General features: G+C 44.4%; 3 protein-coding genes across 3 annotated transcripts in view; 2 read left to right on the top strand and 1 right to left on the bottom strand.

Moving 5' to 3' along the window:
• Window positions 1-2,531, top strand: part of LOC109979746 (latent-transforming growth factor beta-binding protein 4) — a 38,210-nt gene extending 35,679 nt beyond the window's left edge. Inside the window, 1 exon segment of the mRNA XM_065960556.1 lies at window positions 1-2,531. This exon segment is cut by the window's left edge and continues 619 nt beyond it. The gene's annotated coding sequence lies outside the window, so the exon portion shown is untranslated.
• Window positions 2,532-4,191: 1,660 nt separating this feature from the next.
• On the top strand, window positions 4,192-13,255 carry esrrd (estrogen-related receptor delta). The gene is given in 9 exon segments (XM_020658359.3): window positions 4,192-7,054; window positions 8,098-8,416; window positions 8,516-8,669; window positions 9,243-9,359; window positions 9,712-9,819; window positions 9,910-9,944; window positions 9,946-10,072; window positions 10,233-10,505; window positions 11,412-13,255. Coding segments are annotated over 9 exon segments (1,431 nt in total). The 5' UTR covers window positions 4,192-6,995; the 3' UTR covers window positions 11,651-13,255.
• Window positions 13,106-15,000, bottom strand: part of shkbp1 (SH3KBP1 binding protein 1) — a 13,431-nt gene continuing 11,536 nt past the window's right edge. The window contains exon 17 of the mRNA XM_065960644.1: window positions 13,106-15,000. This exon is cut by the window's right edge and continues 949 nt beyond it. The gene's annotated coding sequence lies outside the window, so the exon portion shown is untranslated.

The following is a 15,000-nucleotide window of genomic DNA, read 5'->3' as shown; positions in this document are numbered from 1 at the left end:
ATGCTGCAAAGTTTTCACCAGATTAAAATCATTAAAAGAGCGCTTAGTGTGTTTAACTCTTTTACATAAAAGTGTTGTTGACCCGGGTCCAATCCTAGAGTCTTCATGGTGACCAAACTGAACCAGGAGGATCATATCACGTGTTCTCTTCTCAGTCTAAACCAGTCCAGCCCTGTTTGGCCCAGAAGTTGAAGTAGCCTCCCGTTTGGGGATCAGGTTTTTTGCCAAAGTTCTTCTTATGAGTCTCCTCCACGACGACCGCATCAGGATGTTTATCGTATTTAAAGTCTCGTAGGTGGTGTGAAGTTTTGAAAGATTTGTGCGTGTGTTTTTGTTTTTGTGAAACTAACAAACGGACCCGCAGAGACACACTGAGCTGCGGTAACCTTAACATGGATTTATTTATCTCAGTCTAAACCGTCACTCTGGATTACTGAAGGAGAAGCTCCCAAGCTAAAAACACTTCAAGACAATTAGAAGAAATAAAAACTGATCAAATGGGCCGAAGAGCGAACAGTTTGGTTCCTGACGTAAAAATCGCGTTCATTGTCTCCATAGCTGATTGGATTATTAGCCGTGATGTCATCACAGGTAGACTGACCACGAGCGACCTGAGCGACGACCCACTACCCACGATCATAATCACAGCGAGGACTCTGGTGGAGCTCGCTGTTACCATGGCGATGTTTCCTTGCCAAACGCAAACGCATAGTTTCGCTAGCAGGCTAGCTAGTTAGTTAGCTAACAGTAAATGTATGAATAACTTCGTCATGCCGCAGTGAATGTAATTTATAAATTCAACAACAGAACAACACTTTGTTTGAACAGAATAAACACGATGACAACGACTTAAGTTATACTTAAGAAGAAGCGGTATCATTTGCAATGGATTGTGGGATGTGTAGTTGTATTGACTCCGGACGTAAATTATGTACACAGTCTTGTACCTTTCCATTTTTTTAAATGTTTTTGCGCCAAATCAAAGTACTATAGTCACGATTATTGGGGTAGCTGGTTGTCATGGTTACAGGCTTCAATCTGTTGATGTAAGGATTTTTATGAAATGTCAACGGAGGATTTGAACGGGGAAATTTACTACCGGAACAGGACCCACCGAAAAAGTGTGCGCTCACTGTTGAGGTCTATTATAGATTTTTTGTTTTTTGACAATTCCATTCCACATGTTACACCAAAGATTTCTGTCAGTGTTTGTAGTTGTCCCATTGCATACAACAGAAAAAGTTAAGCTAACGTGACGTTTTTTTACGTTAGCTTCAAAGCAGACATCATCCTTTTATTCGTATCTAGAAACGACAAAATGCTAAAATGTAATTTCCATTTATTAACAACAAGGGAAAATATATTGAGCTATGAGCTACCTAAACATAGCTTTAGTTAGCTTACTCAGTAGCTGTTAGCACAAATAATGCTAGGTCATTCATGCATGGACATCTAACTGAAATTCAATTTGCTAAGTAAAGCGTTTCATTCGTTCAATTTATCCTTAAAACGTTTGTTAGCTGGTCAGTTGTTAGCTCACTGGCTAATTAACAAGCTAGGAAGGGTTAGCTTGGGAGTGGAAGTTGAAGAGTTTCAGGATCATCATTCTGCTTTTAAAGGAGCAGTTTGTAACTCCGACCCCTAGTGGTTAAAATGGGTACTGCAGTCTACATTCTAAACATCATAGAGAGCTGCCCCCCCCCCTCCTCTCTAGAGTGGATGCTCACTCAGGTCACCATGTGGTGGACTCTGAAGCTTCAGTGTTTATCCAGCTCTGCATGGGTCTGTAAACCTTTCTGTGTTCTAACCTCTCTCCATTTTTCAAAAGCATCTCCAATATTGATCCTAGTTTGAGCACGTTTCTGCTCGTGGAGCTTATTAGAAACATGCAGAGGCTTTTTAGGTCGGGTACAATCACTTCTATCTGAACCACTTCTCTTGACCGCTTCCATCGCTGCAACACCTGTTGACCTGATAACTGCTCTCATATCTGACAAACAGAGGGGTGTCCAAAACGGCCGTGTGGGGGCGTGTCTTAAATATTGAAAAGGTTAAATAGCATTTGGTGTAAAATATAAATCCTCCACACCACTTGAATTTTCCAAACTCAAAACTCAAATTCAGTCCTTCCAACATCACATGAACACACCGTTTTCCTTTTACTGACATGTTTGTTCTTGTCCCCCCCCCCCCACAGTCTCAGTAATCCTCGCTGTCACCAAACAGATGCAGCTGTTACCGCCTGTCCCAGAGTGTTTCATTGTGTTTTTTTAATTAACTTTCTGATGTAGTTAACGTGCTGAACACAACATGAAGAAGGTTTGATGTTTAACATAACATGCACTGTATCTGCCAGAGATCTGCCTCCCGCCTTCACACGGGACATTTTGTACATTGTTTGAATTTCAGTCTCTGGTGTGTTTTTTTTTTAATGTTCTTTTTTTATGTTTAATGATTCACTTTTTTTATCTTTGTTGTTTGTATGACAAAAAAATGGAAATATATTTGCACACTTTTATCTTTTCACTTTATCACTTTTCGTCTGTTTGGTCTTTATTTGGTGAACAGTGAGACGGGCGAGCAGCAGGTTCTCTGTTTGAGAACAGCGGGAACTTTTGTCACCAGATGTCTGGATGTTAATTTTTAGACAGATTTTAAGGTTAGCATGTTGCTAACCAGCTAGCATTGTGCAGTGAGAGTTTGTTGTTGCAGAGTCATTTCAGGTGAAGACTCTAATCCTCCACCTGGATCCATAACCTTAATGCCTGTTCTGTTTATGTGGATCCAGACCTGTAAGCCACTTTATATTGTAGGCCAATCTGTACAGCACACACACACACACACACACACACGTTCATCCTCAGGCAGCATTAAAGGGATTACAGAGCTTCATCCAGTACTGAGGCTGAAACTGTGAACCAGCAGAATATCAGCTTTCACTGCAATACACTACACACACACACACACACACACACACACACACTATACACACTACACACAGACACACACACACACACACACACACACACACACACACACACTATACACACTACACACAGACACACACACACACACACACACACACACACACACACACACACACACACACACACAGACACACACTATACACACTACACACAGACACACACACTACACACACACACACACACACACACACACTATACACACTACACACAGACACACACACACACACACACACACACACTACACACACTACACACACACACACACACACACACACACACACACACACACACACACACACACACACACACACACACACATCGTATTTACTTCCAGATTTTGATGAAACAAAAAACACCAAAAGTTATGAATGTTAAAATTAGGGCTGGGCACGTTAACTCGTTAGTTTCACGTTAACTCGTTAGTTTCGCGTTAACTCGTTAGTTTCGCGTTAACTCATTCTAACAATTATTTTATCTCACATTAACGCAGTTTTTATGATTTATTTTCTTATTGTAAAAGTCTGTTGCTCACTGGCTTTTATTTTATAAAATTCCATCGTGAGCGAGCCTCGTATGTTGCTTACTGCTGCGCATGTCTGCTGCGCATGTCTGCTGCGGCGCTCACAGTGTTGCCAACTTGGCGACTTTCTCGCTAAATCTGGCAACTTTCCAAACCCGCTTGGCGACTTTTTTTGTCAACAGCTACTAGCGACAAATCTAGCGACTTTTTCTGGTGTTATTGGAGACTTTTCTGGTGTTAGAAACTGACGTGAAAGCACGTATTGCTCTGCAGTTACTCAACGAGCAGCGGGTGCTGCCGTTAGCCCCTCCCCCTTCCTAAAGCATCACAGGCTGTCAGTGTAGCCTCGAGCAGCAGACCCAGCTGCAGTCAGAGAGGAGACCCACACCACTCTGTGTCCACACTGCAACCAATGCAATAAGCTTTAGTTTTGTATTTATTACATTGTTTAAGTTGAGAAGTACATTTACAATAAAAGTGCGCTATACACTACTTTTGAATTCATTATTGGATTTTGCGTATAACAATGCGATTAATCGTGATTAATCACAGGAACTCATGCGATTAACGCGATTAATACTTTTAATCATTTCCCAGCCCTAGTTAAAACACTTAGTTTGTGGTTATAAAGTTTTTATTTCTAAATAAGTCAGAACACAAAAAGACAGATTATTTTCTCCTAATTCTACATCCCTTTAAAGATTAATATAATGTAAACATGTGAGTTGTATAAACATTCAGCCCGTACAGTCGAAGAGAGAAATGAGCTCTAGAGACACGAACTGTTTTAGTACCAGGATGTAAACATGCTCTATGGGGACTGACTCACTGCAGGAGACAGACTCTAGTGGACACTGGAGGAACTGCAGTTTTTTGCACTGCCACATTGATGGCTTCAGTTTTAGACTTTGCTGCTTGACTGAGATTGTGAAAAGGAAAGAAAGTGCTTTTGTTTAAATAATTGCTGAAGATGATTCATCCACAAATTGAGCAAAGCCGTAAACAGGAGTTAACTTTTTACCCAAGTGTGCAAATACATCATTGATGATCACTTTGATTAGTGTATCCCTCTTTGATCTCAGGCTCCAGACTTTTCTTCACATAAACAGTGTTGAGTGTAAAGCTTGAATAAGGTTTGGGGGTTTCACATGGAGGTCCTGCAGAGATCTGAGTAGCTGTGAGGTGAAGCGACATCGTTGGCCCCATGCAGCAGCAGCTGTGACCCACATCTGACGGAGGTGAATGTGTCAGCTGTGTGAGCGCCGTCAGGCTCTCAGAGGGATTTCACAGAGTGGATCCAGATTTACTCCGTTTATCTCAGGATATTTTTACTCACTGCGCTCGAGGATCATTTCTCTGCTTCACTGACAGAGGAGGGGCATGAAGGAAACACGCTTTCAGACAGGCCGAATTATTCAGCTCTTATGAAACAGCAGATGTAGGTGAGACTGATCTGAGCGTCTGAGCGTCAGATTAGGACGGAGCGAGTGTGTGTGTGTGCGTGTGTGTTACATCTTCCTGTCTGAAAACGCTGCTTCAGCATCCTCCAGGTGTGTGTTAATCCCCCCCCCCTCCTTCTACTCCGTCAGACCATGCTGATACTTCCTCTGTTCACACCTGAGAAATCTGTGTGTCGAGGTGAATTAAATTAACATGATGATGTTTTTAGTCTTTATGGACACTGCTTACCCACAATGCAACACTCTTTACTTTACTTTTTTCAAGTGCTTTCAACGATTAGAGAGCGTTCCCAGCAGAAAGCGGCCGCCTGGAGAAAAATTGCAGCGCCCAGCATGGGTGGTTCTAGGCAGGGGCCAACAGGGGCCAGTGCCCCTGTAACACTGAGCTTGATCCCCCTGTGTCCACCCCTCCAAAAGGAAGAGCCCCCCTAGTGTTTGACTCAACAACCGGACTCACAATCTAGTATTAAATACTGAAACAAATATAAATCATGGTATTTAATGATGTGTTTTTTAAAGCGATCATCTTTGTCTATTTTTCACCTGGGTTTAATGTTCCCCTCTGACAAAACAACTGGCCCCAGTTTGGCCCCCTCAGTAAAAGTGGTCTAGAACCGCCACTGGCGCCCGTCTCTCAACCAGAAGGTCGGGGGTCCGATCCCCAGCTCCTGCAGCCACATGTCTGATGGGGAAATAAACGATCTGAAATATAAAACATGCAGTAAAAAGTAACAGAGCCGTGTTGCTCATACAGCGGCCGTCGTCATCAGACTGTTGTCATGGAGACAGGACGGACGTGCAGCACTTTTACTCTACTCTTAACGCTTCATGATTGCACAGTCAGCACTTTTCTGCCCGTAAAAAAAAACACTAGATGGACACGGGGGGGCTTTGGAGATTAAAGCAGCAGAAGACGAGAGGTGCTGCTTGTCAACATGCGAGGCAGGCAACTGCTTGGGGCCCCCAGACCAGCGAGGGGGCCCATGAGGGCTGAAAAACTTTAAACCAAAGCAGTGGCCCAAAATGTACAAATTTTGCAACGACCTTTAATTCTGTCAGCTCTCACTCTCCTCGCCCTGCTGAGCAGTGCAAACATTATTACAGTGAAAACCAAAGTTTGTCCATAAAGAAAAATGAAGAGGAATTATCCGTCTATAGGAGAAAAAAAAAAGAGGAAGAGCGTCGGGACTCTGGCAGACATGATGGTGATGCACGCCAGTTGGGAGGCCCCCCAATTAATTTTTTCCCAGGGCCCCGACAGACTCTAGAATCGTCCCTGCAGAAGACGAAGAACTTGTGTGTCCTGAGAGGTAAAATGTTTTTATCAATGGAGTCTGACAGCTTTGAAGGAAGTGATGTAATGTGGTTCAAACAATCCTCAAAGGTCTCTCTCTTTAGGGACCCTCTCTGTCATAACAACCTGAGCCCAACTTCTTTTGGTGCAAATGGCCCTAATGGATTTCATTGCAGCCATTGCAGCCTGATTCAGTCCTGCAGGTTGAAGTGTTATTTAGAACCCATTAGTATGTGGTTATAACGTTTAATTAGCTGTGAGAGAACTTGGACTCGGTCCGTCTGCAGATTTTTATTGATCATATAAAATGTTTTAAAGCTGCAGGTTGTCATGAGCAGAGACGAGCCTGGGGCTGCCGTGGCCTACATCTGTCACTGTCCCAATCAATACAGACGATAGAAGAAGAAGAAGAAGTCAATCACCCGTTCAGCCTGATGATGATTGCTGCATGCTGATTGGCTGATCCTCTGTGCCTAGCCCCTCCCTCCTCTCTCCATAAATAACACAGCAGACACCTCAGAGCCTCACACGTCTGCATCCATCCCACAAACAGGAAACTTCTCTGGAACTTTCTCCCACTTTTTTTTAATTAGACCTTAAAGCAGCATCACAGAAACCATTTTTTACATGCTGAGAGCTGAGTCTTTGAACGCATCACTGACTGTATCTTCTTGTTGTTGGATTTATCAGATTGTTTTGGAATTTTGTGATTCTGGCTGTTGGATCCGGTCAGGATGGAGCTGAAGGACTTTTGTTTGACGGACAACTATCATCACTTCCTGAGTCCACAACGGTGAGAAAAAAACCCCAACAACTTCCTGTCTCTTATTATTTATTAAGAACTTTTTAACGCTCTGTAGTGACGACAATTATGTAGTTCAAACATTGCCAACAACCCCTAACCATCTCAACTCTCACCTTCCTTCTCTCAGATTATTTCTTCATTGTTTTGTTTTGTTGTTGAAAAGCTGCTTCATGCAATTACTTTGAATCTGTAATGTTGTTTTAAAGCTCTACAGCACTTAAAGAAGTGTTTCCATCAAGTTCAGACTTTTCCTCAGTGCCCGCAAAAAAACAAATTCATCTTCACCTCCAAATCCAGAGATATTTATTTCAACAGTCTACAGCTATCCACACTCAGCAGCAGTATCTGAAGAGTCTCAGTCTAACTTTCAGTCAACCTAACGACAGGCTGAGAGCTGGAGCTGAGGCGGGTTTTAAACCTCCTGACAAACCGTTACACCGCGCCCACCTGTCAATCAGGTCAGCTACACGCCTTATTGTGAATAACTCTTATCCTTCATCAAATCAAAACTGATGAGTCATCAAAACATTCACCCCCTGTACAGTGTGTGTCCATCCAGACATGAGCTAATCACACCTATTTGGTTTTTTGAACCAGGCTGTAAACATGTTCATCTCTGCTGTAAAAACAGGCTTTTTAGAATGGGTGTGTATGTGACTTCCTGTGCTTCTGCTGCCAGACTCTAGTGGACACTCCAGGAACTGCAGGATTTTTACACTTCAGCATCGGCTTCATTTTCAACACCAGAGGTTGCTGCTTGCTTATATGTCGTCTGTGTCAGGTTAAACTGGCAGATCAACCAGAGCGATGTGTAACCACATTTAACAAAGGCATGAGGACGTTCACCTGCAGAGCTGGTGTTGTTAGCAATGCTAACATTAGCAACACTCAGCAACCTATTTGATATCGTGTGTGCTGCTGCAACAGAACAACAAACAGAACCAGGATCTGGTACCGCTCCACAGCTCTATAAGAGGTCAAATCCTCTGAAAGACACACTGATTAATCTCACTCTCTTGTTTCCTCTCCAGCCTCTTGGACTCCTCCTCTTCCTCCTCCTCCACTGATGAAGCTCCCTCTCCGGCCTCCTCCCTCCTCCACTCCTCCCCCATCAGCCCCCCCTTTCCCCTGGAGAGCCCCTCACACCAGGCCTTCATCCTCCCCAGGCGCACCTCCTCCTCCTCTTCCTCCTCCTCCTCTTGCTCCTACGGCCTCCTATGTGGAGCACCAGAGCCCGACTCCCCGACAGGATCCAGCTCCAGCGGTGGAGGAAGCCTTCTCGGTGGTGCTGTGGTGTCCGAAGCTGCGACGCGGTTTTCCGTTTCACAGACAGATTTGTTTGCTGTGCAGGTACACGATCTGTCATTATAAACACTCACTAGAGCACCGAGTGTATATATCCCTCCGCCTCTGAAAATAGTCCCCAACTGAAGTGTCTCCTCCCTGCAGGTGGACTCCATCCTGAGGGGGGACTACCTGACGTCACTGGGCGCCGCCGGGCCGAAGAGGCTCTGTCTGGTGTGCGGGGACTTTGCTTCCGGGTATCACTACGGCGTGGCGTCCTGCGAGGCCTGCAAGGCTTTCTTCAAGAGGACCATCCAAGGTGAGAGCAGCGGGGCCGCGTCAGTCAGCGCTGATCAATAAGTGAATTAATCGTCAAAAAGTGATCAATATGTCAGCGGCGCTCTCTGCATTGATTAGTGTGTGAAGCTGTGAGCGCACACATCAGCTTGTTAAACATGACACGATGAAACAGTGTGAGCGTCACCAGGCTGCTCAAAGACCCCCCCCCCCCCCCAACCAAAATCCAGAGTTCAAACCCCGCCCCCTTATGATGAATAACAACACAGACTGAAGAAACATGTAAACATAGAAGTCAGTTATAGCTGAGAGAAGTTTTTCTCTCTGATGACATAATTAATTTGATGTTCAGGATTATTAAAACTTAAGAGGTTTAACAGCGGACTCGACCCCCGGCTGCTCTCTTGGAGGACCACAGGGTTCACTACCAGGACTACAGGACTTTAGGGATTATGACTTCCTTACTGGAGTTAACGATTGGAGAGCTGACCTGAGAGCTGTTCTCTCTGGTTTTATTTACGTGTCCTGAAGAGGTGCAGCCTTTAGATGATGTCACTGACCTTGGTTCACACATTTCCTGTTCTTGGTTACCTAGGCAACATCGAGTACAGCTGTCCGGTGATGAACGAGTGTGAGATCACCAAGAGGAGGAGGAAAGCCTGTCAGGCCTGTCGCTTCCGGAAATGTCTCCAGGCCGGGATGATGAGGGAGGGTACGTCACGTCCAATCTGTTCGTCGCTCTGTTTGTGAAACTTCCCATGATCCTTTGCAGTGTTGTTGAACCTCACCACCAAAAAGAAAACCAAAAAAAAACACAAAATGAACTTAAGAAATGACTCCTCTCTCTCTCTCTCTCTCTCTCTCTCTCTCTCTCTCTCTCTCTCTCTCCCTCTCTCTCTCTCTCTCTCTCTCTCTCTCTCTCTCCCTCTCTCTCTCCCTCTCTCTCTCTCTCTCTCTCTCTCTCTCCCTCTCTCTCTCTCTCCTCTCTCTCTCTCTCTCTCTCTCCCTCCCTCTCTCTCTCTCTCTCTCTCTCTCTCTCTCTCTCTCTCTCTCTCTCTCTCCAGGTGTTCGTATGGATCGAGTGAGAGGAGGACGACAGAAGTACAAGAGACGGGCGGAGACCGGACTCAGTTTTTACTCAAAGACCCCGTACCCCCACCCCGTCAGCAGCCGTGAGTTCAAACTCAAGCGTCCTCATTCCAATTCAAACATTAAATTAATATTTTAATGACATAAAATACCTGCCTTTGACTTTCCTTCAGGGAACAAGGTGATTTCCCATTTGCTGCTGACAGAGCCCCGCCCCTCTGGCTGCCAATCAGGACGAATCGACCAATGACAGCAGCCTGAGGACCCTGCTGACCCTCTGTGACCTCCTGAACAGAGAGCTGCTGGTCCTGATTGGCTGGGCCAAACAGATCCCAGGTACACAGTTAAACATATTTTCAAATACGAGATAGAAAAATCAACACAAATATATATATGTACCGTTAACTGCTGAAGCTTCAGTGTTTATCCAGCTCTGCATCGGTCATAAGTTTCATTTTGCATCATTTTAATTTTTACGTTTTCCACGGCCGCTCAGGCTTCTCCGGGCTCTCATTGGTCGACCAGATGTCGCTGTTGCAGAGCGGTTGGATGGAGGCGCTGCTGGTGGGCGTGGCCTGCCGGTCGCAGTGCTCTGCGGGGGAGGAGCTTGTGTTTGCCGGGAACCTGCGGCTGGATGAGGCTCAGTGTCGAGATGCTGGATTGGCCGAACTGTACGAGGCACTGCGGCACCTGACCGCCAAATACCAGGGGATGCACCTGAGCCCCGAGGAGGCGGTGACGCTCAAGGCCATGGCTCTCGCTAACTCTGGTACAAACACACACACACACACACACACGCACACACACACACACACACACACACACACACACACACACACACACACACACACACACACACACACACACACACACAGGTATTGATTAATAATCAGAGGGGCTTTGTTTTGGGGCTGTTGGAGTGAACTTATTGATCCCAGAGCAGTTGTTATTGATATTGATCAGACCCTGGGAGATGAAGCAGCGCGGTATTGATCAGCTCAAAGAGACTTCCTCTTTTTTAAATCGGGGGGGGGGGAATATTTCCCCCTCCTATTTCGGACTTAATCCGTTACCTAACTCTGAAGTGAATCTACACTTCTCTAATTAACTTAATTTAAACACAGCCCTCATTAATCAATGATGCTAACAATGCTAACACGGCTGTGTTAGCAGCCGATCAATAGTACTCCTGTTGAAGCAGTGCATGCTGGGACGATGGTGGGTCCTTCCAGCTGAAGTCTGGTCGGTTTCTCACTGTCTGAGCCTCGGATCAATAACCCTGTATCGATAGACTCGTTCTGGATCTATAAACTGTTAACTGTCTGCTCAGACCATTAACCGAGTGAACGTCAATACACAACACAATGGAAGATGCTCAGCTGTGTGTGTGTGTGTGTGTGTGTGTGTGTGTGTGTGTGTGTCTGGTACAAACACCCACAGGCTGACCTTGACCTTCCCTTTTGTCCCTCACTTGACCGTCTCATGTCCTCTGTTTGCCACATATTGAGTCTGCTGTTCACTCTGTCTCTGCCGTCTATAAAGATGCAGAAATGAAAGAAAAAATAATAAAAGTGAAAATCTCTGCATCCGAAGAACACGAGAAATAAGTGTCAAAAAGTCAAATGTGTTTAAGTGCGTCATCTCTGACAGTTCCTCCATTTTGTCCGCCGGTCAGATGTGGACCTGTTGGACTGTCCGGACTCGGTGCAGAGGTTCCAGGACGAGCTCCACGAGGCCCTGCAGGAGTACGAGGCGTCCCGCAGGGAGCAGCACCGGGCGGGCCGGATGCTGATGAGTCTCCCCCTGCTCAGACAGACGGCGGGCCGAGCCGTGGAGGTCCTCCTGAGGCTGCACCGCCAACGCTGCGTCCCCCTCCACAAACTGCTGCTGGAGATGCTCGATGCCAAGTCCTGAACCCCATCAGACTGAGACCAGGACGAAACTTTATATCATCATCATCATCATCATCAATCTTTGAACCAGGATCATTATCAGTCCAGGACCAGGACGATCTTAATCAACTCAGGAACACAATCATGAAACTTTCATCGCTCTGGGACAAGAATCATGATTCACTGATTCAGAGGCTGCTGACTGAAAATCTATTTTTGTAACTGCTTATATTTTTTATTTTGTAAATGTGACTCTTTAAGAAAAATACTCTGGCTGCAACTATTCACATCTAATCCTCCCTATAGATTTAAAAGAGATGCTAAAGTTAGCTTAGCATCTTAGATCCTGCAGTTTCAGTCCCAAATGTGAGTTCTCCAACATGACCATTAATCCCCTCTAACATTAGTAGTAAGCTTGTAGCTAATTAGGCCAATGAAATAAACCTCGTCTAATACGCTGCATTCAGGTGCTCCTCGGACGCTCCAAGTTTCCGCGTTGGGCGATCGTTCTTCTGACTTCAGTGTGTTCGCGTTGTTTTTCTGAAAGTCTGAATGTCTTGACTGGAGCGTTGACGTAAATTGCTGGTCAAATAGCGACCTAGATTAATTGGTTTTATGGTTTTACAATTCGGAAGTTTGAAAATATGTTCACTCTGATAATTAGGATCTAATAAAGCGCACAACAGAGATGCTAGAAACGGATGATACGTTAGCATCTTGGCTACCAAGCAGTGGATGTTATTCGTATTTTTTACTGATTCGTCAACAACATTTCTATCACTGTTGTGAGAAAGCTAGCTAGCCACACATGTTAACGTCAGCAGCTAGCTAAGTGCAGAATAATGAACAAGGAGTAACCCCCCCCCCCCTCCTGATCACTTGATGTTAGCTTACTTCTCCTAGCTCCCAAACAGTGTCTGCTCTGGTTTTGTGTTATTTGGATTTTTTTTAACGTAAACTGTGACGTTGGTTAGCTAACACTACCTCTTGTTACTATGGGAGTTAGCTGGTTAGCTTCATATGCTAATGTTAGCAGCTGTTAAAGTCAATAAAAACAGTTTCATCTTGATTAACTTACGCTTATGTTGATTTTATAAAAGACCTAACCCACCTCAGCCAACCTGTTGTGACTTTCAAAAGGCTGCTGAGCTATGATTGGACAATCACTTTTTCGGGGGGAGGGGCTTAGGGGAACGACAGCGAGCAGCCGGATAGACATGGAACACTTGAACCTGGACGTGAGGAAACACACACAGCAACAGGAGGGCAGCTTTCAGTAGCAGCTCGCGCTTCCTTATGTAGCGGTCTTTGACTTAACATACAGTGTTTCCAAGGCAACGCTAAAAATGGCGGCTCTCTCATGGCGGGCACCACTACAAGACATGTCCTGTTACAACTCTAAGATTAAGGATTTCTCTGGCTTTGATAACGGTTGGAAATATTTGAGATAATGGAAGTACTCAACAAAAAATATAAATCACAGGTTTAGTCCATTTTTAATTAATTTAGATATTTTAATGTAAACATTGTTATGAAACTTGACATACTGTATGTTAAAGAATAAAAGCAGAGCTGAAACCTGATTGGCTCAGACAATTCGTGCAGCAAATCAGACTGAAGACAACAATTTTCTTGAGTCCGAACTCAAACATAAAAATTCAAACAAGGCTTTAGTACAAACTTTATAATACAAACAGTTTTTTATAAAAGTTTAGAAAGATTCAACATAAACAAAAACCTTTTCTCTGCTGGTGATTAACAGGTACAAAAACATCTCAGTTAAAGCTGCAGTGACTGATGTCCTGCCACTAGGGGGCAGCAGATCATCAACACAGAAACATGAGGAGTTGGAGAGCTGTCTAATAATCGTTCTCCTTTAAGCTCCGGTTTTGGTCTCCACCACCTCCCGATCCGTTCCTTCGGCTGCTGAACGCTCCACCTCGTTTACCGACCAGTCGCTCGCTGCTTGAAATGCAATCAGCTTTTATTCTGAAAAACCTCTGAGACTGGAATAAGAAGGAAAACGAACCGAGAAAACAGTCTTAAAAATCTCTGCAGACCTTCAAAGATCAGGACGACTGACTGTTCATGAAACCACATCCATGATTGTTAATGTTGTTAACCCTTTCATCTCTGTTCTGCAGTTTTCAGTGATAAAAACAGATTTATGATCAAACTTCATTTGAAAAAATGAGTCCTTTATTTCAGGAAGAAGACAATAAAACCGGTTTGTTGATTTTGTCACTTGAAAAGCACCGAAGCCTCAAAGCGTCCTAAGCTCTCCCTCGATAACGAGTTAATGTTTTCAGACCTCGAAAAGACGACTGAAATAACTGGCTGTCACAGAGAACATATAATAATAAATAAGTCAAGATTTAAAAAAAACAAACGCCATGTATCCGTTCTCAGGCTTAGAGCTTCTATAAAAAGAAGACTCTAGTCAGCTGGTTTTACTACCCACAGCTAGGTAAGCTAAGCTAACAATGATGCTTCAACTGTTGACTTTGGTGAAAACTTGTTCCTGGCTGTGAGTCATGTTCAGCGACACGATGTAATCCTGACTCTAAAGCCAACACGTCCGACATCATGATGAGTATCACTCTAAAACATTAACGCCCGGCGCACACCGTACGATTTCAGTTGACCTGGACTTTGACTCATTTTGAAGTCGGCCTGACTTCACGAGTCATTAGTTGTGCAGTGTAGACTTGAGGCACGACGGCCAATCACAGGGCGGATCAGCTGCTCTCGACCAATCGGATGATTCTCTGGCATGTTTGCGCGTTTTTGTTCGTACGACAGCACACACAGACACACACACACTCGCACAGACGGTGAGAGCAGAGCTGATTGTGCTTGGACAAAAAGTGACAGATGATGTCATAAATCACCATGGCAACAGCAGGCATGCCTGTTTGATGTGTCCCTTTTTTTGTTATGATTTAGCTGCTAGTTAGCTTGTCGGTGCTGTTGAGTGTGTTTGAGTCGTAAAGTGACCTTTTAACAATCGTAAAGTGTACGCTGGGCTTAAGTCATATACATCTTGACCTCTGACCTGTTAGCTTTAGCCTCAGCCTGTTAGCATGATAACATGCGAGTTGCCTAAAGGTGCTAATTTAAAAACACAATCACAGGAAACATCGCTCTGAAAATCAAGACTTCAGTAGAAGTTTCATAAATCTGATGATTTTACTGTAAACTGTGTGAGAACAGGATGATTGACAGGTTAGGTTGAAAGGGGCGGGACTTGATAAATGGTCAGAACTATGAGTAAGCCCTTTCACAATAAAACGAGTCATTATGGAAACGAATCGATTAATGAGGCCTTTGGTAACTTGACCTCCTCACATTAGTAAGTTGTGATCTTGTTAA

Source organism: Labrus bergylta, chromosome 11, assembly GCF_963930695.1.
Source record: "Labrus bergylta chromosome 11, fLabBer1.1, whole genome shotgun sequence".
NCBI lineage: Eukaryota > Metazoa > Chordata > Actinopteri > Labriformes > Labridae > Labrus > Labrus bergylta.
The sequence above is the reverse complement of the archived record's forward strand: the minus strand, read 5'-3'. Positions and strand labels throughout refer to the sequence as shown.